This window comes from Hydra vulgaris, chromosome 15 (genome assembly GCF_038396675.1).
Source record: "Hydra vulgaris chromosome 15, alternate assembly HydraT2T_AEP".
In the NCBI taxonomy this organism is placed as follows: domain Eukaryota; kingdom Metazoa; phylum Cnidaria; class Hydrozoa; order Anthoathecata; family Hydridae; genus Hydra; species Hydra vulgaris.
In genome coordinates, this window is record NC_088934.1 from 14590001 (window position 1) to 14608736 (window position 18736).

Below are 18736 nucleotides of genomic sequence, written 5' to 3' on the forward strand. Positions count from 1 at the left end.
TTGTTTATAAAGGTTAAAACTTCCAAAAAATAGAAAGAAAATTTTTTTTTTTTTTAGACTTTCAATAGTGGGTAGCCACCTTAAGTAATGAATTGAAACAAGATTTAATATTTCGAATAAGTGAGAGAAGAACCGTATATTCTGATATACATTCATATCTTCATAAACCATGTCCACGTACAGCTTTAAATAATGAAAATAAATACGGCGTGTTTAAAACAACAAGTAAATCGAATATGGAAAAAAATATTGTAGAAATCATTCAACAATTTTTAAAAAACGATTCCGAAACTACTAAAGCTGAAGTTGTGCAAGTGAATGAAACTGAATCAACTAGTGAATCTACGGTTTTATCAGCAGTGGCGACATCAAGTCAAGCAATGTCAATGAAGGAAAAACTTGATTTAGTAACTAAAAAAAAATGATAACTATTGCTCACGAAGAGATTAGTGATTCAAAGACAACATCTGGTCTTTTAAATATAGTCAAGAAAGAAATGGCGTATTTCAAGGTACAAAATATTAAAGAAAAATATTTAAACAAACTCCCGAAGTATATTTCAGCAGTTCTCCCAACCAGTGTAGAGTCGGAAAGAGCTTTTTCTGCAGCAGGTTCAATTGGCACAAGGTACAGAACAAGTTTAAACGACAAAACATTAAATGTAATGTGTTTTTTAAGAGCTTACTTCAATAAACAATTTATGCTCCTTTAAAAGAATTGACTATATTAATTATTTTTATTTTAAAAATGTAGTTTTCTTTATGTTTATGTTTGTTTATGTTTACGCTAAAATACAAAAATATAAAATAAATGAATTAATTATATTTTATTTATTTTTACCTAGGATGGACCTGTAAACTGATGCTGTTTTACTAATATATTCATTTGTTATGCTTTTTGTTGTTTTCAGTGTTTAGATTATTACTATTAAAACCTAGCACTAGTCGTAACTTCCCCTTGTTACATCAAAGCAGTTTTTTTCTTCCTTGTTTCCTTATCAAAATAGAGTAAAATTTTTTTGCAGTGCTTTATTATACGGATAGTGTCCTCAGTAATTTCTAAATGGGATTTTCCAAATTCTATTGTTTTTAATTTCGAGCTAAAACTTGAAAAGAAAATTGCAAAAAAGCGTAATAGAAATAGAAACATAATTTGGTTCAACCCCCCGTACAGCAAAAATGTTTCAACAAATATAGGTAAAATTTTTCTAAAATTAGTAGACAAACATTTTCCTCCCTCTAATAAATTACATAAGATTTTTAACAGAAATACCATTAAAGTAAGTTATAGTTGTACAAAAAGTTTAGAAAGAATTATAAAAGACCACAACTACGCGTTAATTAATAAAAATGAACATATATAAGGAAAAAAACACTGATTATTGTAATTGTAAACAAAAAATAGATTGCCCTGTAAATGGAAAATGCCTTTCGAAAAATGTAATTTACAAGTGCATTGTTTCCTCACAAAATAATTCTGATAAACAATATATTGGCTTAACCGAGGGGAATGGAAAAAACGTTATGCCAACCACAAACAATCGTTTAAACCCAAAAAATATTCAAAAGAGACTATGGTGTCAAAATATATTTGGGATTTAAAAGAAAAAAATAAAAATTATAATTTACAATGGTCTATTCTAAAATCTGCCCCTGCTTATAATAACATTTCCAAAAAATGTATGCTATGTTTGCAAGAAAAATTTTTAATAGTTACTAATTTAAATCAAGAAAATTTATTAAATAAAAAATCTGAATTAATTTCTAAATGTAGGCACGAAAATAAATACCTCTTAAAAAATTATGACCAAATTAAACTATCCCCATTCCAAAGAAAATTATTTAATAATTACTTTCAGTAACTTCCCGTTAACAAAAAAATATAGTAATTAACAATTTTTTTATAATAATTTATAACTTCCTGTAAAATATTTTCTTCTATAAATTGAACTGTTTTTGAGATTTAGTATCTCTTCCTAATGATCCAGCAATGGTGAAACTTTAAGAAGAAGATAAAAGTTAGATAAGTGATTTTTACTAATTTATATATATATATATATATATATATATATATATATATATATATATATATATATATATATATATATATATATATATATATATATATATATATATATATATATATATATATATATATATATATATATATATATATATACATGATAATGCACTATCCATCCAGCATCTAAATATAAGGAGTATACAAAAAATTTTGATAAATTTTATGAATTTTTATTTAGCGTCAAAATTAATTTTCAAGTTATATGCTATTCATGGTGCCGGAATAAAGAAATTGAAAATAACTCTTACTTTTAAGTTAATAATTATAAAGTTATTCGTCAATTAAGAGGATCCGAAAAGCAAGAGGAGGAGTGTGCATTTTCATAAGTAATTCTTTAGAATTTAAACTTCGTTTAAATTCGAAAGAATGAATTCTTCTCAATAACAAAAAATTGTTATTGAGAATCGTTAACAACTCAATAACAAAAGATTGTTATTGAGTTGTTAACCATTGAGGTATTAAACAACGCCAGCAAAAACATAATTTTACACGACATATATAGACCACTTTTAGGTAATATAAAAGTATTTAACAAACACTTTAAATGTTTAATTACAAAAAATGATATTTGTGGCAAGCTGATTTATTTTGTGGGTCATCTTATTTTAGACTTGCTCCATTATGAAAAAAATAAAAGCGTCAGAAATTTTACCAATATTATATTTCAAAATGGTTTCATTCCAACAATTAAAAAACCAACATGCATAACAAAAAATAGTGCTTCATTAATTGATCTAATCATAATTAACAAATTCAAAAATATAAAATTTAAGAGTGGAATATTTTTCACTGACATTTCAGACCTCTTTCCAGTGTTTATAATTTCACAAAAAAACATCAATAAAATATAAGGAAAAAATAAAATTAAAAACCAAATAATTGATAATTCATTCATTTATACTTTTATCAACCTATTATCCACAACAAATTGAGAAACTATTTAAGAAATTAAAAATGCAGAGGAAGCTTATGATTGTTTTCATAGCATATTTCAAAGCCACTATAATGAAGCGATTATTAGTAAGTTGATCAAAACAAAAAACGACGCTTACGAAAAGTTTATTAAAAGAAGAACTTATGAAAACGAAAAAAAAATATATAAAAAAATATATACGGCTTTTCGAAACAGTTATAAAGTATTCAAAATATTATACTATATTATACTAATGAGTTAAAATTAACTGCAAAAATGATGTACAAAAAATATGGCGCATAATGAAAGAGGTGATAGGTAAAAAAATCATAAGCACTTATGGATTTCCCAAAAAACTCATTATAATTAATCGTGAAGTTACTAATGATTCTTTATTCGCTAACTCTTTCAATCATGCATTTGTTAATACGCGCCCAAGTTTGGCTTTAAAAATTAAAAATTGTAAAACTAGCTTTGAATCATACTTAACCTCTAATAATAATCTTATAGAAAATGATTAGATATCTGAAAAAGAACTACTTCATGCTGTAAATTTATTAAAATCAAATTAAGATAATGGAGTTGATGATGTAAGTAGCAATATCATAATTTAATCAATATTTTATTTAAAAAATTCGCTTTTGCACATTTTCAGTCTTTCTTTCGAACAAGGAATCTTCCTGACAAATTAAAAGTTGCAAGGGTGAAACCAGTTCTAAAATCTAGAGATGCAACTTGTATTGCAAATTATAGACCTATTTCAATTCTACCATACTTCTCAAAAATATTAGAACATATTATGTATAAAAGACTGTACTATTTGTTAGATATTAATAACATTCTGCTGATCAGGCAATTGTTCATCTTGTTTATGATATTCCTAAATCTTTTGATGAAAACAAATATATTTTAGGCGTTTTTATTGATCTAAGCAGGCTCTTGACACTGTAAATCATTATATCTTATAATTTAAATTAAAAAACTACGCTACTAAACACTCCAACCTTAAATAGTTTAAAAGCTACCTGTTAAAACAGACAGCAATATATTTCTCATAATAACGGAAAAACTAACAACATGAATATATCTTGTGGAGTACCCCAAGGATCTATATTAGGACCGCTCTTATTTCTAGTATATATCAATGATATAAGCAAATCTTGTAATGTATAAGACACAATCTTGTTTGCAGATGATACTACTCTATTTTATACTCACAGAGATATAAATTTTTTATTTAAAACTGTAAACACAGAACTACTATACCTTGCTGAATGGTTTACAGCAAACAAATTATCTCTAAATTTAACTAAATCAAAATACACTTTTTTCCATCGCTATCATGAACGTGACAAAATTCCATTAAAACTTCCAAATCTTTGTATTAACAATTGCGAAATAAAAAGAGAAGTATCATTAAAATTTCTAGGAGTACTCCTTGACAAAAATGTAACATGGAAAGATCATATAAAATATATTAAAGGTAAAATATCAAGGAGCATTGGCCTACTTTATAGGGTAAAACCTTTTTTAAATTCAAGTTGTTTAAAACTCTTATATTTTTCTTTTATTCATTCCTTTTTTAATTACGCTAATATTGCATGATGTAGTATCAATAAAAATAAATCAAAAAAAACTCTTTAATATGAAAAAACATGCAATCAGAATTATATCCAATGAAAGCCGCTATATACCCTGCAAACCTTTATTTACTAAGTTAAATATACTAAATATCTACCAAATAAATATTTATCATATTCTAATTTTTATGTTCAAAATTAATAATAGTATTTTTCCAAAAACTTTTAATTTAACTTCAATACAAATCAGAATAAAAACTTAACTAGATATTCAAGTAACACCTATATATACAACCCAAAAGTTATTTTGTTGCCTCTGAGTTTTCAATTTCAATTAGAGGACCAAAGCCATGGAATAAAATACTCACGACTGAACTTAAAGCTCTTACAATGTTTAATGAGTTCAAATCTAAACTTTTGATCTACCACAAAACTATTTCTAAAAATTTTAAAATATCCTTACGATTGATCTACCATTTAAATGAAAAGTATATTAATTTTTAAAAACGCTTAATTTAAATGCACTTGATAACTTTTCAAATTTATTTATATTTTTTTTGTTTAATATGTGTTGTTATTCTTTTTATATTTTGATCCTTCGACTTTGGTTTTGTTATTTGAAGTTTAATATTTATAAAATAATAATAATAATAAAAATTAATTCATAATTTTCTAATATTAAAATTAAATTTTTTTATGCTTTTAGAAGAATATGTTAAAGTTAAAAGCGCTTCTTGTTATTTTTTAATAATAGATGTTATATATATATATATATATATATATATATATATATATATATATATATATATATATATATATATATATATATATATATATATATATATATATATATATATATATATATATTTATCAATTTTACGTCTGTTTATTTTATATTGTTAAAAGGAAGTGCTTATTTTTAAATAAAGGTTTATATTTACGGAATTTATCAAGGGACTTGGCGGTAAGACATATTAGTCTTCTTCTCGCCCCTGCTACGTACATATCTTGTTATTAACAAACGGTTTGTAAATATTCGAACGGCAAAAAAAAAAAAAAAACTGTATATATATATATTGATAAATGTTGTATACTGCTGGAAGTACAACTCTCGTCTGTTTAAAAGTGATCAATGTCTTTTTAAAAAAAATTGATTTAACAACATCAAAATATTTTAAATGAAAAAACACAACTTTATAATGGAGCTTAAAGTTTCATGCCATTCGGCAATCATTAGCCATATTATTCAAGTATAAAATAAAAGCAGTTATACAAAATACAAGTTTAGCGTTGCAATGGCATTTGACGTCAGGTATACGTAATCCGATATTTGCTAATCGCCGGAATCAAAGTTAGATAGTAAAAATTTTTTGGTGTACCTACAAGCAGAAACCAATTCATTTTTTTTGTTAAGTGGCAATCGACTATCAAAAGTCATGATAAAGTATTTTTCATTGATGCAAAGGTTATACATTTTTGTAGATGAATTATAAGATTGGCATCTTTTAATTATGTTCCACTTAATTATACGCATGTTACCTGCGTCTATATATTACCAGATTTCCTTGGAAAGTTCTGTATGATTCCTATACCTGGTTGCATTAAATGATTTAAGGTCGTTTGAAAATCTGCACTAGAATGCGTTTTCACTAATACCTATGTAACATTTTTCCGTTAGACTGGAATTAGGTAATGCTAAAGTGACTTTATATACAACATTTTTTGATATACATTGGTTATTTAACAGGCATGCAGTTTTCTTAATGAAGTTGCAATTTATATCGTTAGCGGTGAGTTTGTTGTTCAAAATTTGTTGGTCGTGTGAATTATTAATTGATTGGCATGCAGCAGTAACTATATTTTTATTGTGTTTCTGTTAAAAATTTTGTGGAGCTTATGATGTAATGGAAAATGCAAGTTAATTAAGTTTAAGAAAAGGTGTCCAATTTTTATTAACACATTTTTACTGAAAGAAGGATTAAACCATATAATATTTCTTTTTCATTTATTAGTATTAAAAGGATTAAGATTTGAATGATATCGGAGATTGGTGTGAAATCAAGACTTTTCTAATGCGTCTTTATAAATAGGAGCAGTCTTTTGGAAAATTTTTTTGCTTGAAGAATTGGAAGATAATCTATGTTCAAATGAGGTTGGTAATTGTTTTAAATGTTTGGTGGATGGTTGGAACTAGCATGGGTATAATTTAATGCACTATTAGGTTTATGGTAAGGTTGAAAAGTGTAGTTATTAAAATTAAATGTAACATTAAGGTAATTAACAATTTTCATATTAGACTGAATGAAAATACAGAGGTTGTTTTGTTTAAATATTTGAGTAAAATGCTTCTTAATTTTTTCCATTTTTGGACCGCTTGCGTTTTTAAACAAGGCTAAGCCATCGTCTCTATATTATCCATAATCAGGTTTTTTATAAAATTGCGAAATCTGGAAGAGAAGAAAAATACAAACTAATTCGCACACTTCCGCTCCATCAAATGCACCCATGGTAACATCAAACAAACTGCTCGATTTTTTAATCCAAACTTAGTCATTGGTAAATAGTCAAGATTTACGCGCGTAGAGAACTAAAGATATATGATCAGCATCAATGGAAACGTATTGGTCTGCAAAGATGATGGAGTCGATAAGTGGCTTTTTATTAATAGAAGGGTAAAAGTCAATGATGTCGAAAATAAGGAATTTATAAAAATGTTTGTCATTGATGATTTTGAACCAATTTATTACATTTTGTGTACTATCCACTGATTTAATTGCAAAATATTTCTGAGGTTGGTGTTAATATCTGATAAAATATGTTTACTTATTCTACCAACTTCATTCTTAGCTGGGTTAATTAGACGAATAGTAGGATTATTTAAAAAATTAGGTTAATGGTCTTTTAATGTAATGAAACAATCGGAAGAACTGTTTATATCGATTTTCTTAAAAACATCATGATTCTTCAGAATAGTTTTTTCTTCTTTATTAATATGATCTTTTATTATAGGGTTGGTTTTATTATTTTAGATTAGAATTAGATGTAGTAGCATTCATTCACAACTTATTGCATTAGTCTTTTAATAATTTATATAAACTTGATGTTTTATCTGCGCAAGTGTAAGTATACGTTGATTTTCGAATAGAAGAATTGTCTTTTTTTAATTTATTTGGAAGGCGCATTGAACCATTCTAAACTGCATAATTTTAATTAATTTGAATAAATCGCATTTAAACGCACGCATATCTTTAATTTGTTGTGGACAATGTGGTGTGTTAATACTATAAGAATTAAAAGTGTCAGTATTATTACTATTATTATTTTTATTATTAGTGTTAATATTGCTATTATTGTTATTATTGTTATTATTTTCATTATTATTGTTGTTATTTATATTATTGTAGTTGTTATTATATTGTTATCATTCTTTTATTTCTAGTATTCAATCATATATTGTACATGTATATATATATATATATATATATATATATATATATATATATATATATATATATATATATATATATATATATATATATATTTGTATATACTTGGGGTAAAACTCTGAATGTTTTGAATTGTTATTTTCACCCTCTTGATACAATTGCTACGTAATAATATATTATATAAAAAGATGTTTAACTTCGATCTGAAAAGTGAAGCTGCTTTTTGCCCTTTTTACAAATGGCGGATTAAATTTGTAAACAATTATTTTTAACTTTCCTATTCTCAAATTAAATAAATATATCTTAAATTTAAATACTATTTACGCAAATGTGTTAAGCGGAAACTAAAATACAGTAAACTCCCGGTTATTCGAACCTCCAAGGGAAACAATAACTTACTTCGGATAACTGAAAGTTCGAATAACTGAAAATCTTCTTTAAAGTGACCAACTTCAAGTTACTATTAAATTATAGCAGTAGCAGAAAGTTAAAAAGAAGAAAAACTTTGGAATAAGATGTCGCTTAAGTCTTTATTTTCAAAAAAAAAAAAACCTGAAATAAAGAAGTAAAATATTTACAACTTTTCGAAAAAAATAGTCTATTTTCGATTCCTCTTTTGCCTCTAAATAATGCTAATCAAACATGTTTGATACTTAATTTTTGGGGTCATTTTGATATTTAGGGTCGTTTTAGCAGCATCGATGTATTTTATCTGACGCCTCACAACATTCTTGCGATAAAAAGTCTTCTGCCTACAACCACTCAAATTCAATCTGCAATTTATAAGAGACAAACTTGCAAGCGCCATACTTTAGATAAAAGAAAAAAGGAAATTAGAGCCAAAACTACAATTAATGACTTTCAGTCAAGTTAAAAATATGGGTAATTAGTTATCAACAAAGCAACTGAATGATTTAGATGATGTTATGTCTGAGAGAATTGTTAGTAGAAAATTATTCCACAAATGGTATGATACTAAACAATCTAAGTATCATATAGGATGGTAGAGTAGAAAAATAAGAAATAAAATTGTGAAAAAGAATTTACAATATTTCTTACTGAAAAAACGATAAAATTGATTCTGGAGCTATATATTATTGCATGAAAGATTCCAGCTGGCTGCAGATGTTGTACCAGGAGACTTTTTATTTTTTCTTAATGTTAATGTGTATCATTTGTGTTTAATGTTAATATTATTTGTTTTTATAATTTTAATGTTTAATAATGCCAAAATAGATACTGCAAACGTTATGACTTGCATAAAAGTATTGCAAGTGACTTGCAAAAAGGTAACCAGCAAGTGTTGTGACTTGCACAATATTTTGTGCAAGTCAAAACACTTGTTCAATCAGCTTATTTAAATTGAAAATATTTTTTAATTTAAGTTTATTTTAGGCATTTTTTTTTTTTTAGTTTTTTTCCATTTGAGGGGCACACTCTCTTTCCGCTGTGAAAATGAATAAAGTAATGCATCTTGTAAAGTGGTAAAATATCTGTTTATACTAATATTTTTACATTTTAAAATATTTTTCAAACTTTTTTATTGGGTGGGGAAGGGGTGGAAGTGCAACAACGGGCGCATGCCCTCCTCGTAAGTCAAATTATACACCACTAGCCACAAGTTGTAAAGTAGTAAAGTATAAATTTTATTTTTTATGCCTGATTTACTTATTTATTAGAGATAAAAATATTATTTTTAAAATGAATCTTTTTTGTTAATAGAATGTGCTAAATAAATCACCCCTAACTGAAAGGTGTACCTTTGAGTTAAGGGTGGATGTGGTATTTACCCTTAACTCAAAGGTGCATCGCTCATATTTGGTTATGATCTGGGAGCAAAATATAAGAACTTCTGTTTCATAAAAAAGATACTTTACATTATTAAAATACTTTATTATAAAACAATGTTCCACTTATTTGCGGTAAAAGTTGCAGTTCGGAGCCCCCCTCTAGCCGCCAGCTTATGCCCTACATGCCCTACGTAGCAATATAATATTTACTTAACTAAAAATTTTATGTCACATACCTAACAAAGAGTCAAGTTCTAATTGATTCGATTCCGGTTGATTTTTTATTTACTAAAGTTGGAGAATCTGTTGCATATTGGAAAAAGTTGTTCATTCAGTCGAAAAATCATTTATCTTTAGCAATTTTTAATTTTTCATTGTGTATTGGTACATCTTACAATCATGTCGCTATCTTTTGAACTGATGTGACAGTAACAAATTAAATCCCCAAATGATAAAACATTACTTTCAATGCATCCAGGTTCACTAGTTTTGAAGTTATTTTCTCAAGGATTAGGATACTTTTTTTAAATTCCTTTGAAATGTTAATATTTCTTCACAAAAAATTCCGTAACCTAAGAAATCATTTTCCTTTCCATAAAAAAAAACTGCAGCATTAATATTCAGTAACAAGAAGTTGAGTTTTAACTTGGTAGTATTATCCTTGGTCTTTATTAAGAGAGAATTTGTTGTTTTTTTCTAATTAACGACATCAAGTTTTTTAAACTTCAATCATATATTTTAGCGATTTTTCTATAGCAGTATAGAAATTTGATTTCTAAGCATATTAAAAAAAAAAAAAAAAATAACAACACCTCTGGTGCTTTAGAATTATAAGATTTAGTAGAGCATTCATGAGCTTATTCAAGGATTGTTTAGGGAATAGATGCCTTTAGTATTGATTTGAAATTAAAAAAAAATTTTGTTGTTAACTTTGCTGCTGGGTTTGGTGGTAACCATCAAGAATTATAATCTTTTAATCGTTTAAATTCTCACATTTTAACAGTTTTATCAATCCAAAATAAAACTGCAGCTATATGAGTAGTTGCTTGAAAGAGGCCTGCGATTACAGTGTGAATATTAAACTTCTATGCAATAATTTGGGTATCATTTAAATTTTGAGAATAAAACACCTTAAAACTTTACTAAATACATTATTTTTTATTTTAACACTTGCATGATTAATAGATCTTCATTTTTTTTACAATTCGTTATCTGGAATTGAGCAAGAGCCTATGTGTTTTTGTGTAAGATTTGTGATCATATCTGTTTTTGCAAGGTATATCTAATGTTTTGTAGAACGACATTTCTTTATAGTAAACTTAGTAAATAAACTTGATATTGATTTTAAAATTAAAAAAAATTTTGATTATTATACCACATCGATATTAAATATTATATTATTAATACTTGATATCAAGATTAAATATTATATTCATACTATTTAATATGGATGTGGTATAATACTAGAGCATATTTTTGTGAGTATTTGCTCACTTTTTTTGCTCATCTAAATCGATTCAGCTTTATTAGAAAGAGAAGACGAAAATAAAGAATATCGAATGAAAAGATTGCTGCCCCATCCCAAACTCTCTGTTTATTTAGCAGCACTCCACTGTGAGTCAGGCTATTTATCAGTCGATGTATGTACTGAAGCCCCCGGCTTCATACATATATATATATATATATATATATATATATATATATATATATATATATATATATATATATATATATATATATATATATATATATATACATATATATATATATATATATACATACACATATATATACACACATATAATATACATATATATATATATATATATATATATATATATATATATATATATATATATATATATATATATATATATATATATATATATATATACATACACATATATATACACACATATAATATACATATATATATATATATAAAAATTAGTAAAATATGACTTATCAAAGTTTTTTACTTTACACTGTGTTACATTTTGTTTTATTTATAAAGACTCATCAGAAATATCTTTATAGATGAAAGATTGTAAAATGACAAAAAAAATTGATATACATATATATTTATATATATATATATATATATATATATATATATATATATATATATATATACATATATATATATATATATACAAATAATTTTAAATGTAAATTAATTAGTTAGGTTTCTTTTGTGTAATTTTTTTGGTTGTGAAATTCTAGTAATATAAATCATATTTTACTGGATCAAAAAAATCGAATAATGCCAATATACTACTATTTAATTTTTAATCATCAATATTGTTAAAATCAATTCTTTTAAACATATGAAACCATGCTTTTAATTTTAAAGTTTTCATTTGTTTTTGCCAGTCAGTCATTATTTCTTAATTATTTCCAGATCTAGAAAACCTTAAAAATTGTTCCTTGAGATAATCTATCACTATATCTAGAATCTGATCTACAAATTCTCCAAGAACGTTACTATGTCAGAAAATGTGTCTGCTTCCTATGATATTCTAGGAGAGAAAGCTGAAAAAATTTTTGCATTCCTAAATAAAAAAATAAGGTTATCATCATTCAATAACCTAGCTAAAAGTCTTTCTAGAAGCTCAGAAAAGAAAATTTTAAAGAAACTAAATTATAATGTATTGGTGAAAATGTTATTGTAAGAAAACAATACAAAAACTCACACTTCAATTATCATTAAAGATTTTCAATGCAGCATCTACTGAGAGAATTTTGTTAAGAAATGCCATAGTGCAAAAAGTGATTATTTTCGCAAACAATAAACACAGTTTTATAAGAAAAGATATGATAGTTAAACAAGCTTATCTAATCGAAAGGTTTTTTTTATTTGTTTGATTAGGAAGACAATGAGTTTTTTTTAAAAAAAAATCAATTATTTCATTTTTAAAATAAATCTTTAATTATCACATTTTTTTGTTTGTTTTAAAAATACCTTCTTTTTTTTTAGGACAAACTTCATAATGACAAAAAGTAATATTATTTTAACTGTAGTTACTTAAAAATAGCGGTATTTTGACGAAAAAAAAGTCATAGTTCTACGTTTTCCACGTTGTTGACAAAAACTTACTTCACTCCTTAATTATAAAGTATATTTTGTCTTATCTTGAACAAAAGTGAAACTTAAACTTAGTTTACCCAAACTTACTGCTTTTTGCAATTTTAATTTACTATAAAACCTGTTATCTTGACTTATATTTATTTATCTTTTCTAAATAGCCCCGAATTACGATACCTAAAGCAAACTACCTCTGAACGGACAATTGGACGTTTTTGAAACGTTATTTAAACGTAAAAATGCCGGCTAGGTTGCATAGTTTTATAACAAGCATTATTGATATTATTATTGATGTAATAATATTTATATTGGCAAATAAGATTTTTAAATCACAAACAAAAAGAAGGAGTAGCACGCACATCAAAAAAATTGAATATTTATTGTTCAGCTGATATATGGTTGCTTTAGTTTACACGCGACTAAAAATAGGTAATATTAAATGCCAATTCGGAATTCTGGCACAATTATTTCTATTAAAATATTTTAGCTTTTTTTTTACTGTGGTTTTTCACCAACAATTTTTTTTTAATTTCCATTAAACAGTTTAATACAGTTTTAAATGATAAAAAATATTGAAACGTTAAATTCATTGGCGCTTATATAACAACATTACTACGTTTTCATTTTCTTATATCTTCTGGGTTGAGCATTAGGCACACACTTTTTTATTTATTTGCAAAGCACGCTTTATTAACAACTTTATTACTTTTTAGCGTGATTAACTAAACAACCAGCAATATCTTTACTGTATTAGTCATGAATACTTTATTATTGGTTAAAACGAAAAAGAAGTTAAGAAATGAAGATATTCTTGTAACAAAATGTGGTGGAGACTTACTCAAATATTTATACTGAAATCAAGTTTCTACATGATTTATAATTGCCTGTGGCTGTTGGTTCCATTAACTTTTTATGATATGTTTGAGTGAGCTCAAATCCGTTGACAACGCATGAAAAATTTTTATTATGGCAAATATTTTTTTTTGTAAAATAAACTCACTACTCAATACCTTTGTATACGAAACCTGCAAAAGAAAAATATCAAAAATCTTATTTGGGTTGTATTTTTGTATAAATATTTAAAAAAGGATTTTGCCCAGCACATAACAGAAACGCAGTGATTTTCAGAATACGAATGGCAAATTAATTGAATGTTGAAAATTTGATTAAAGTGTTGTTGTAATTTACTAAAAAAAGTATTTATACTGTGTTGAATAATAAAGAATTTAATTTATTATTGTTAACATTGAACTATTGTAAAACTATTCTTAATACGAAAGAGCTTTTGGCAAAACTACTTTTGTTATTACAATCTTCGAACTACGAAGTTAAAATCTTTTTGTAGTCTGTCTTATTAGTAGACCGATTTCACCTTTAAATTTTTGTTGAAAAATATGACTATGATTCCAATATCATAGGTTTTAAGGAGTAACGTAAGCTTTGAAAATTTGTTGTTTCTTTTGCGAACAAAAAATCAAAATAACTCTAAATGCCGTCTTGGTGTCGACAAAACTGCAAATATTTATAACGGTTTGGTAATAAATACTGTTGATATTATTATTGGTATTTTAATATTTATTTTAAATGTTCTATTAGTGAATGGACTTCGCACTTTACGAAGAAAGAAAAGAAGATACACGGACAACGAAAAACTTGTGTTGCTATTGTCTTCGGTTGATTTGGTGATTGCTTTAGTTTACATGCCACTGGAAATGGTTGTAGTTCTGATGGTAGATCAGTATTTTTCTTGTATAATTTATACTATATTAGCATTTTGGGGAGTATTCCCATTGGCTTTTTCAGGTTCCGTTGTTTCCTTAATATCCATTGAACGGTTTAATGCTATTTTAAATGATAAAAAATGCTGTGGCGTTAAATTCAATGGCTTTTACACATTAACAATATTATGTTTTCATTTTCTTCTATCTTTTGGATTAGGCATTTGGTGTGCACTTCTAAATAATTTTCAAAGCCCAATTCGGCAGCAATCTTATTACTCATTTTGTGTGGCCTTCTACATATTCATCAATATATTAATTGTATTAGTTACGAATACTTTATTATTGATAAAAACAAAAAAGAAACTGAAAACTAAAGAAATTCGTGTTGCACAACACGATGTAGTGGAGAGGCGACTCACTCAAACTATGATTATAATATCAATTACGTATACGATTTCATATTTTCCTGTGGCTGCCAGTGCCTTCAATTTTTTTGTAATACAATATTTAAATAAACTTAATTCATTTAGCAGTGCAAGAAAATTTTTTTTGTGGGCAGGTTTTTGTTGCAAAATTAACGCCATATTTAATGCCTTTATATATGTAATTAGAAGCAGAAACATATTAAAATGTTATAAAGGTTGTATAGCTTCAATATTTAAAAAAGATTTTGGCGAGCATATATCAAAAATACAGTTATCTTCGAAACAGGTTCATACTGATGTCATAACTCAGACAGTTTCTGAAAGTAACAAAAATGTTTTTCATTTAAAATAAACACAATAAAAACAATATTAAACACATAACACATATACCAGGATTTTTAATCAAAGTAAATGCTTTCGAATTCTACTAAAGTTATATCAAAAAAATGATGTCTGAAGTTTAAAACAAAAACGTTTTATATATATACTGCGGTCCTTTGCACTGATCACTGTTTTTGTTTAACAAGGATAAATTAATTTGAAGCAACTTCAGCTTATTTATATAAAAAGTTGCTAATTTTTCTTGGCATTAGACTAGATTGGATTAAATTCAAGAATAAACAACATATTGTTATAACAATAAATCTTATAACTTTTTTTATTTACTGAAAGTTGTTGTAATCGTTAATAACTATATATATTTATATATATATATATATATATATATATATATATATATATATATATATATTTATTATATGTGTTCGCATTAACAATAAAGTTTAGCTTGAGCCTCAGTATTCCACATATAGTTTATATACACCCCAGATTACATGCGGACGTTTTTCCGTTGTCTTGCCGACATCTTTTGTATCAGCATAAGAGTGGGATTTTTTTACTTCATTGTATCGATGTTGGCGCGTTAAACAAAATAAATCAAAAAACGTTCCATCAGGTATCAATATCAGCTTGATTTCTTCAAACACACCGAATAGACTGTGCATTGGAACGTGCATTAAGACAATGCAACGTATCTCTTGAAATTTTTTTTTTGCATGTTGTCAGAAGAATCTTCCTTGTTCAAAAAAATGTAAAAAACAACTTTTCACCGGGGACCGGATAAGAATTCACGTATTTTAGACAGTGCTACGAACTTTTCTTGTTCAAGATGTATCAAACGGGATGACAAAAATTTTAGGTGGAGCTAATCCAACCCCGTCCCGATCCCTAATTACTTCACAGAATTACGTAGTTCTTCACAGAATTACGTCTCCTAAGATCATAAAAATTTCTTTTAAGTTCTATCATGAATTAGATCAAAAATTATTGGTAGATTTTAAACTTTAAAAACAAAGATTCATGACCGAAAGAAGTTTAAAGTTTATCTCATTTAATCCCTAAAGAGATTTTTTTAAACGAGAAAATGTTTTTGATAAAGTATAACATCTGTCGATGAAAGTCAATCTAGTTTAACATAACACAAAAAAAAATTTGAAAATTCGTTTCAGAACTATACTTTAATGATGGGCTATTAGGGCACTAATAGAGTTAGCTACTAATAATTTATTGCAACAATAACAAATTTCTATTTTATGTGGTTAATCGTTATTTATATTTTGCATGTTAAATATCATCATATAATATATAAAAGAATTATGTTAAACATTTGTTCATCGGAGCTTAATAAAGAACATTTTACAAGATACCTGCAAATTTAAAGCTACTTAAAAAATGTTTGTAATTGTAAGCAACAACTGCGTTTTTAAGCGCTTTAATATAGTTTGGACTGTGCTCTTCAACTTTTCTCATTCGCCAAAACTGACTGAAATTCTTATGAATGGATTCGAGAGCTTTTTTGGTCCAGTAAACTAAGCCTACAGAATATCAAACGTGCTAAATAAATTCTAGTCTGTTTACTGAATAATCATCATAGTTTATCCAATTTTATTACAACAGGTTATGCAAATTTGCATAAACTATTGTAGTATTGTAATTACAAGTTTTTTATTACTATTATCTACTTATAATAGTACTGAACTTAATAGTGCCCTTTCGAGCGAGCTTGACACAACACCTTTGGCACCCATTGTAAGCGATGTAATGGCGAGAAAGTGTCACAGCACTTTTTTAAATTATTGTTAACGAAAGTGTATCTTCAAACGAAGGTGTATTTTTGCACGAAACTATATGTTTAGTGTATATATTTATGTTTGTTATATTAAATTTTGTAATAATAGTTATGTAGTATTAGGTTTTACAGTTTTACTTGCATTGCGACAACATCTTTAATTTGAGCTATAGCATTTATTTCCGATTTACAGAGTCTTTTGTTTTTCAAATAATTTTAAAATTTCATAGAGTATGTGCCAATGTGGCCGAGCTGTTAGTGCTGTAATTCTGAGGTACAGATCGAGGCCCTTAATTTTTTTTTGATATTTTAAACACCTTTAAAAGAGAACTATGAAATTGTTTTTTTTTTTTGCATTTAAAATTAAAAAAAAAAAGTTAAAAAAAAAACAAGCTTGCCACGCGGCGACCTAAACTTTTTATGAACACAGCAAGGGGTTTAAATTCAAATGTTTTTATTAAAAATATATTTAAAAATTTTGTATTTAAAGTAAATCATTTTTATCAACTTAAAAATACTAAAAAGTTAAAAAAATTAAAATTAGGATAATAAAGAAATTTAAAGTTTCATGGCTATTTTGTAACGCTTCCGTTAAGTATTCTAAAGCGAGTGCTCTACAATGACAGAATTTAATTTTGATAACTATCAAAATAGTATTATACCAGTTTAATATTGGCACTGCGCACTCGAACCGCTATTAACTAAGGCACAAGGCAATGTAGATAAGCACGTGGTAAGTTTTGTATTTGTGAAAATATCTAAGGATCTTCTATTATCATTATGTTAAATTATATAATTACTAAATATACTTTTATTTATATAAAACCACAATATAAAAAAAATATATATACTTTTATTTACAAGCAGTAGATGTTTTTTAATCTAATTTTGAAGTTACTAAATTTTTATATTTTAATGCTTTACTTAATGAAACTTTCTGTTTAGTAGGTGATGTATTGAATCTTTACAGGCTGTCAATTTAATAGAAGATAAAGATGACCTTTTTTAAATATTAGTAAGTTTTTTCTTTTATTGGTTTTAAATAATTTTATGTAAGATATTCAATCGTATTTGTTACGAACCTAAAAGTATAGTTCAGAGACGTGGTGGCACCTGAAGAGCAGGTACGAATTTACAGAAGAGGGGCCCGGTGAAGTACTTTTAGCGTGAGACAAATATGCGATCAAGGAAAAATATATTTGTACTAAAAAAAGTTTTTTATGGATACAAAATGTTAGATAACTCATTTGTATCAGCATAGTTTTTTATTATGTCTGAATGCGTCAAATTCCACATTTTCTCATGTTCCACTGACAAGAGAACACGATCCCCAACATGCTCTGATGTCAACCGATTTGCTAGAAGAGTTTTTGACAAGTTTCAGTTTGCTGAAAACTCTCTCACGCTCTGCTGAATTTGTTGGAATAGTACTAAATATCTTGTATAAAACTGCAACAGAGGGAAATACAGCATCTAACATAGTCCTCAGCATAAAATTGTAAACGGTGAGAAAAGAAGGCAAAGTTTTGTTATCCTTCTCGGCAAGCCTTTCTATAGATCTGCACA

The 18736-nt window shown here is 26.3% G+C and overlaps 1 protein-coding gene across 1 annotated transcript in view; it reads right to left on the minus strand.

The window, feature by feature from the left end:
• The window catches only part of LOC136091780 (kinesin-related protein 4-like), a 25677-nt gene extending 7027 nt beyond the window's left edge, over nucleotides 1-18650 (minus strand). The window contains exon 1 of the mRNA XM_065819493.1: nucleotides 18486-18650. Within this exon, the coding sequence (XP_065675565.1) occupies nucleotides 18486-18650 (165 nt within the window). The remainder of the gene's footprint in view (nucleotides 1-18485) is intronic.
• Between the last annotated feature and the right edge of the window lie 86 nt (nucleotides 18651-18736).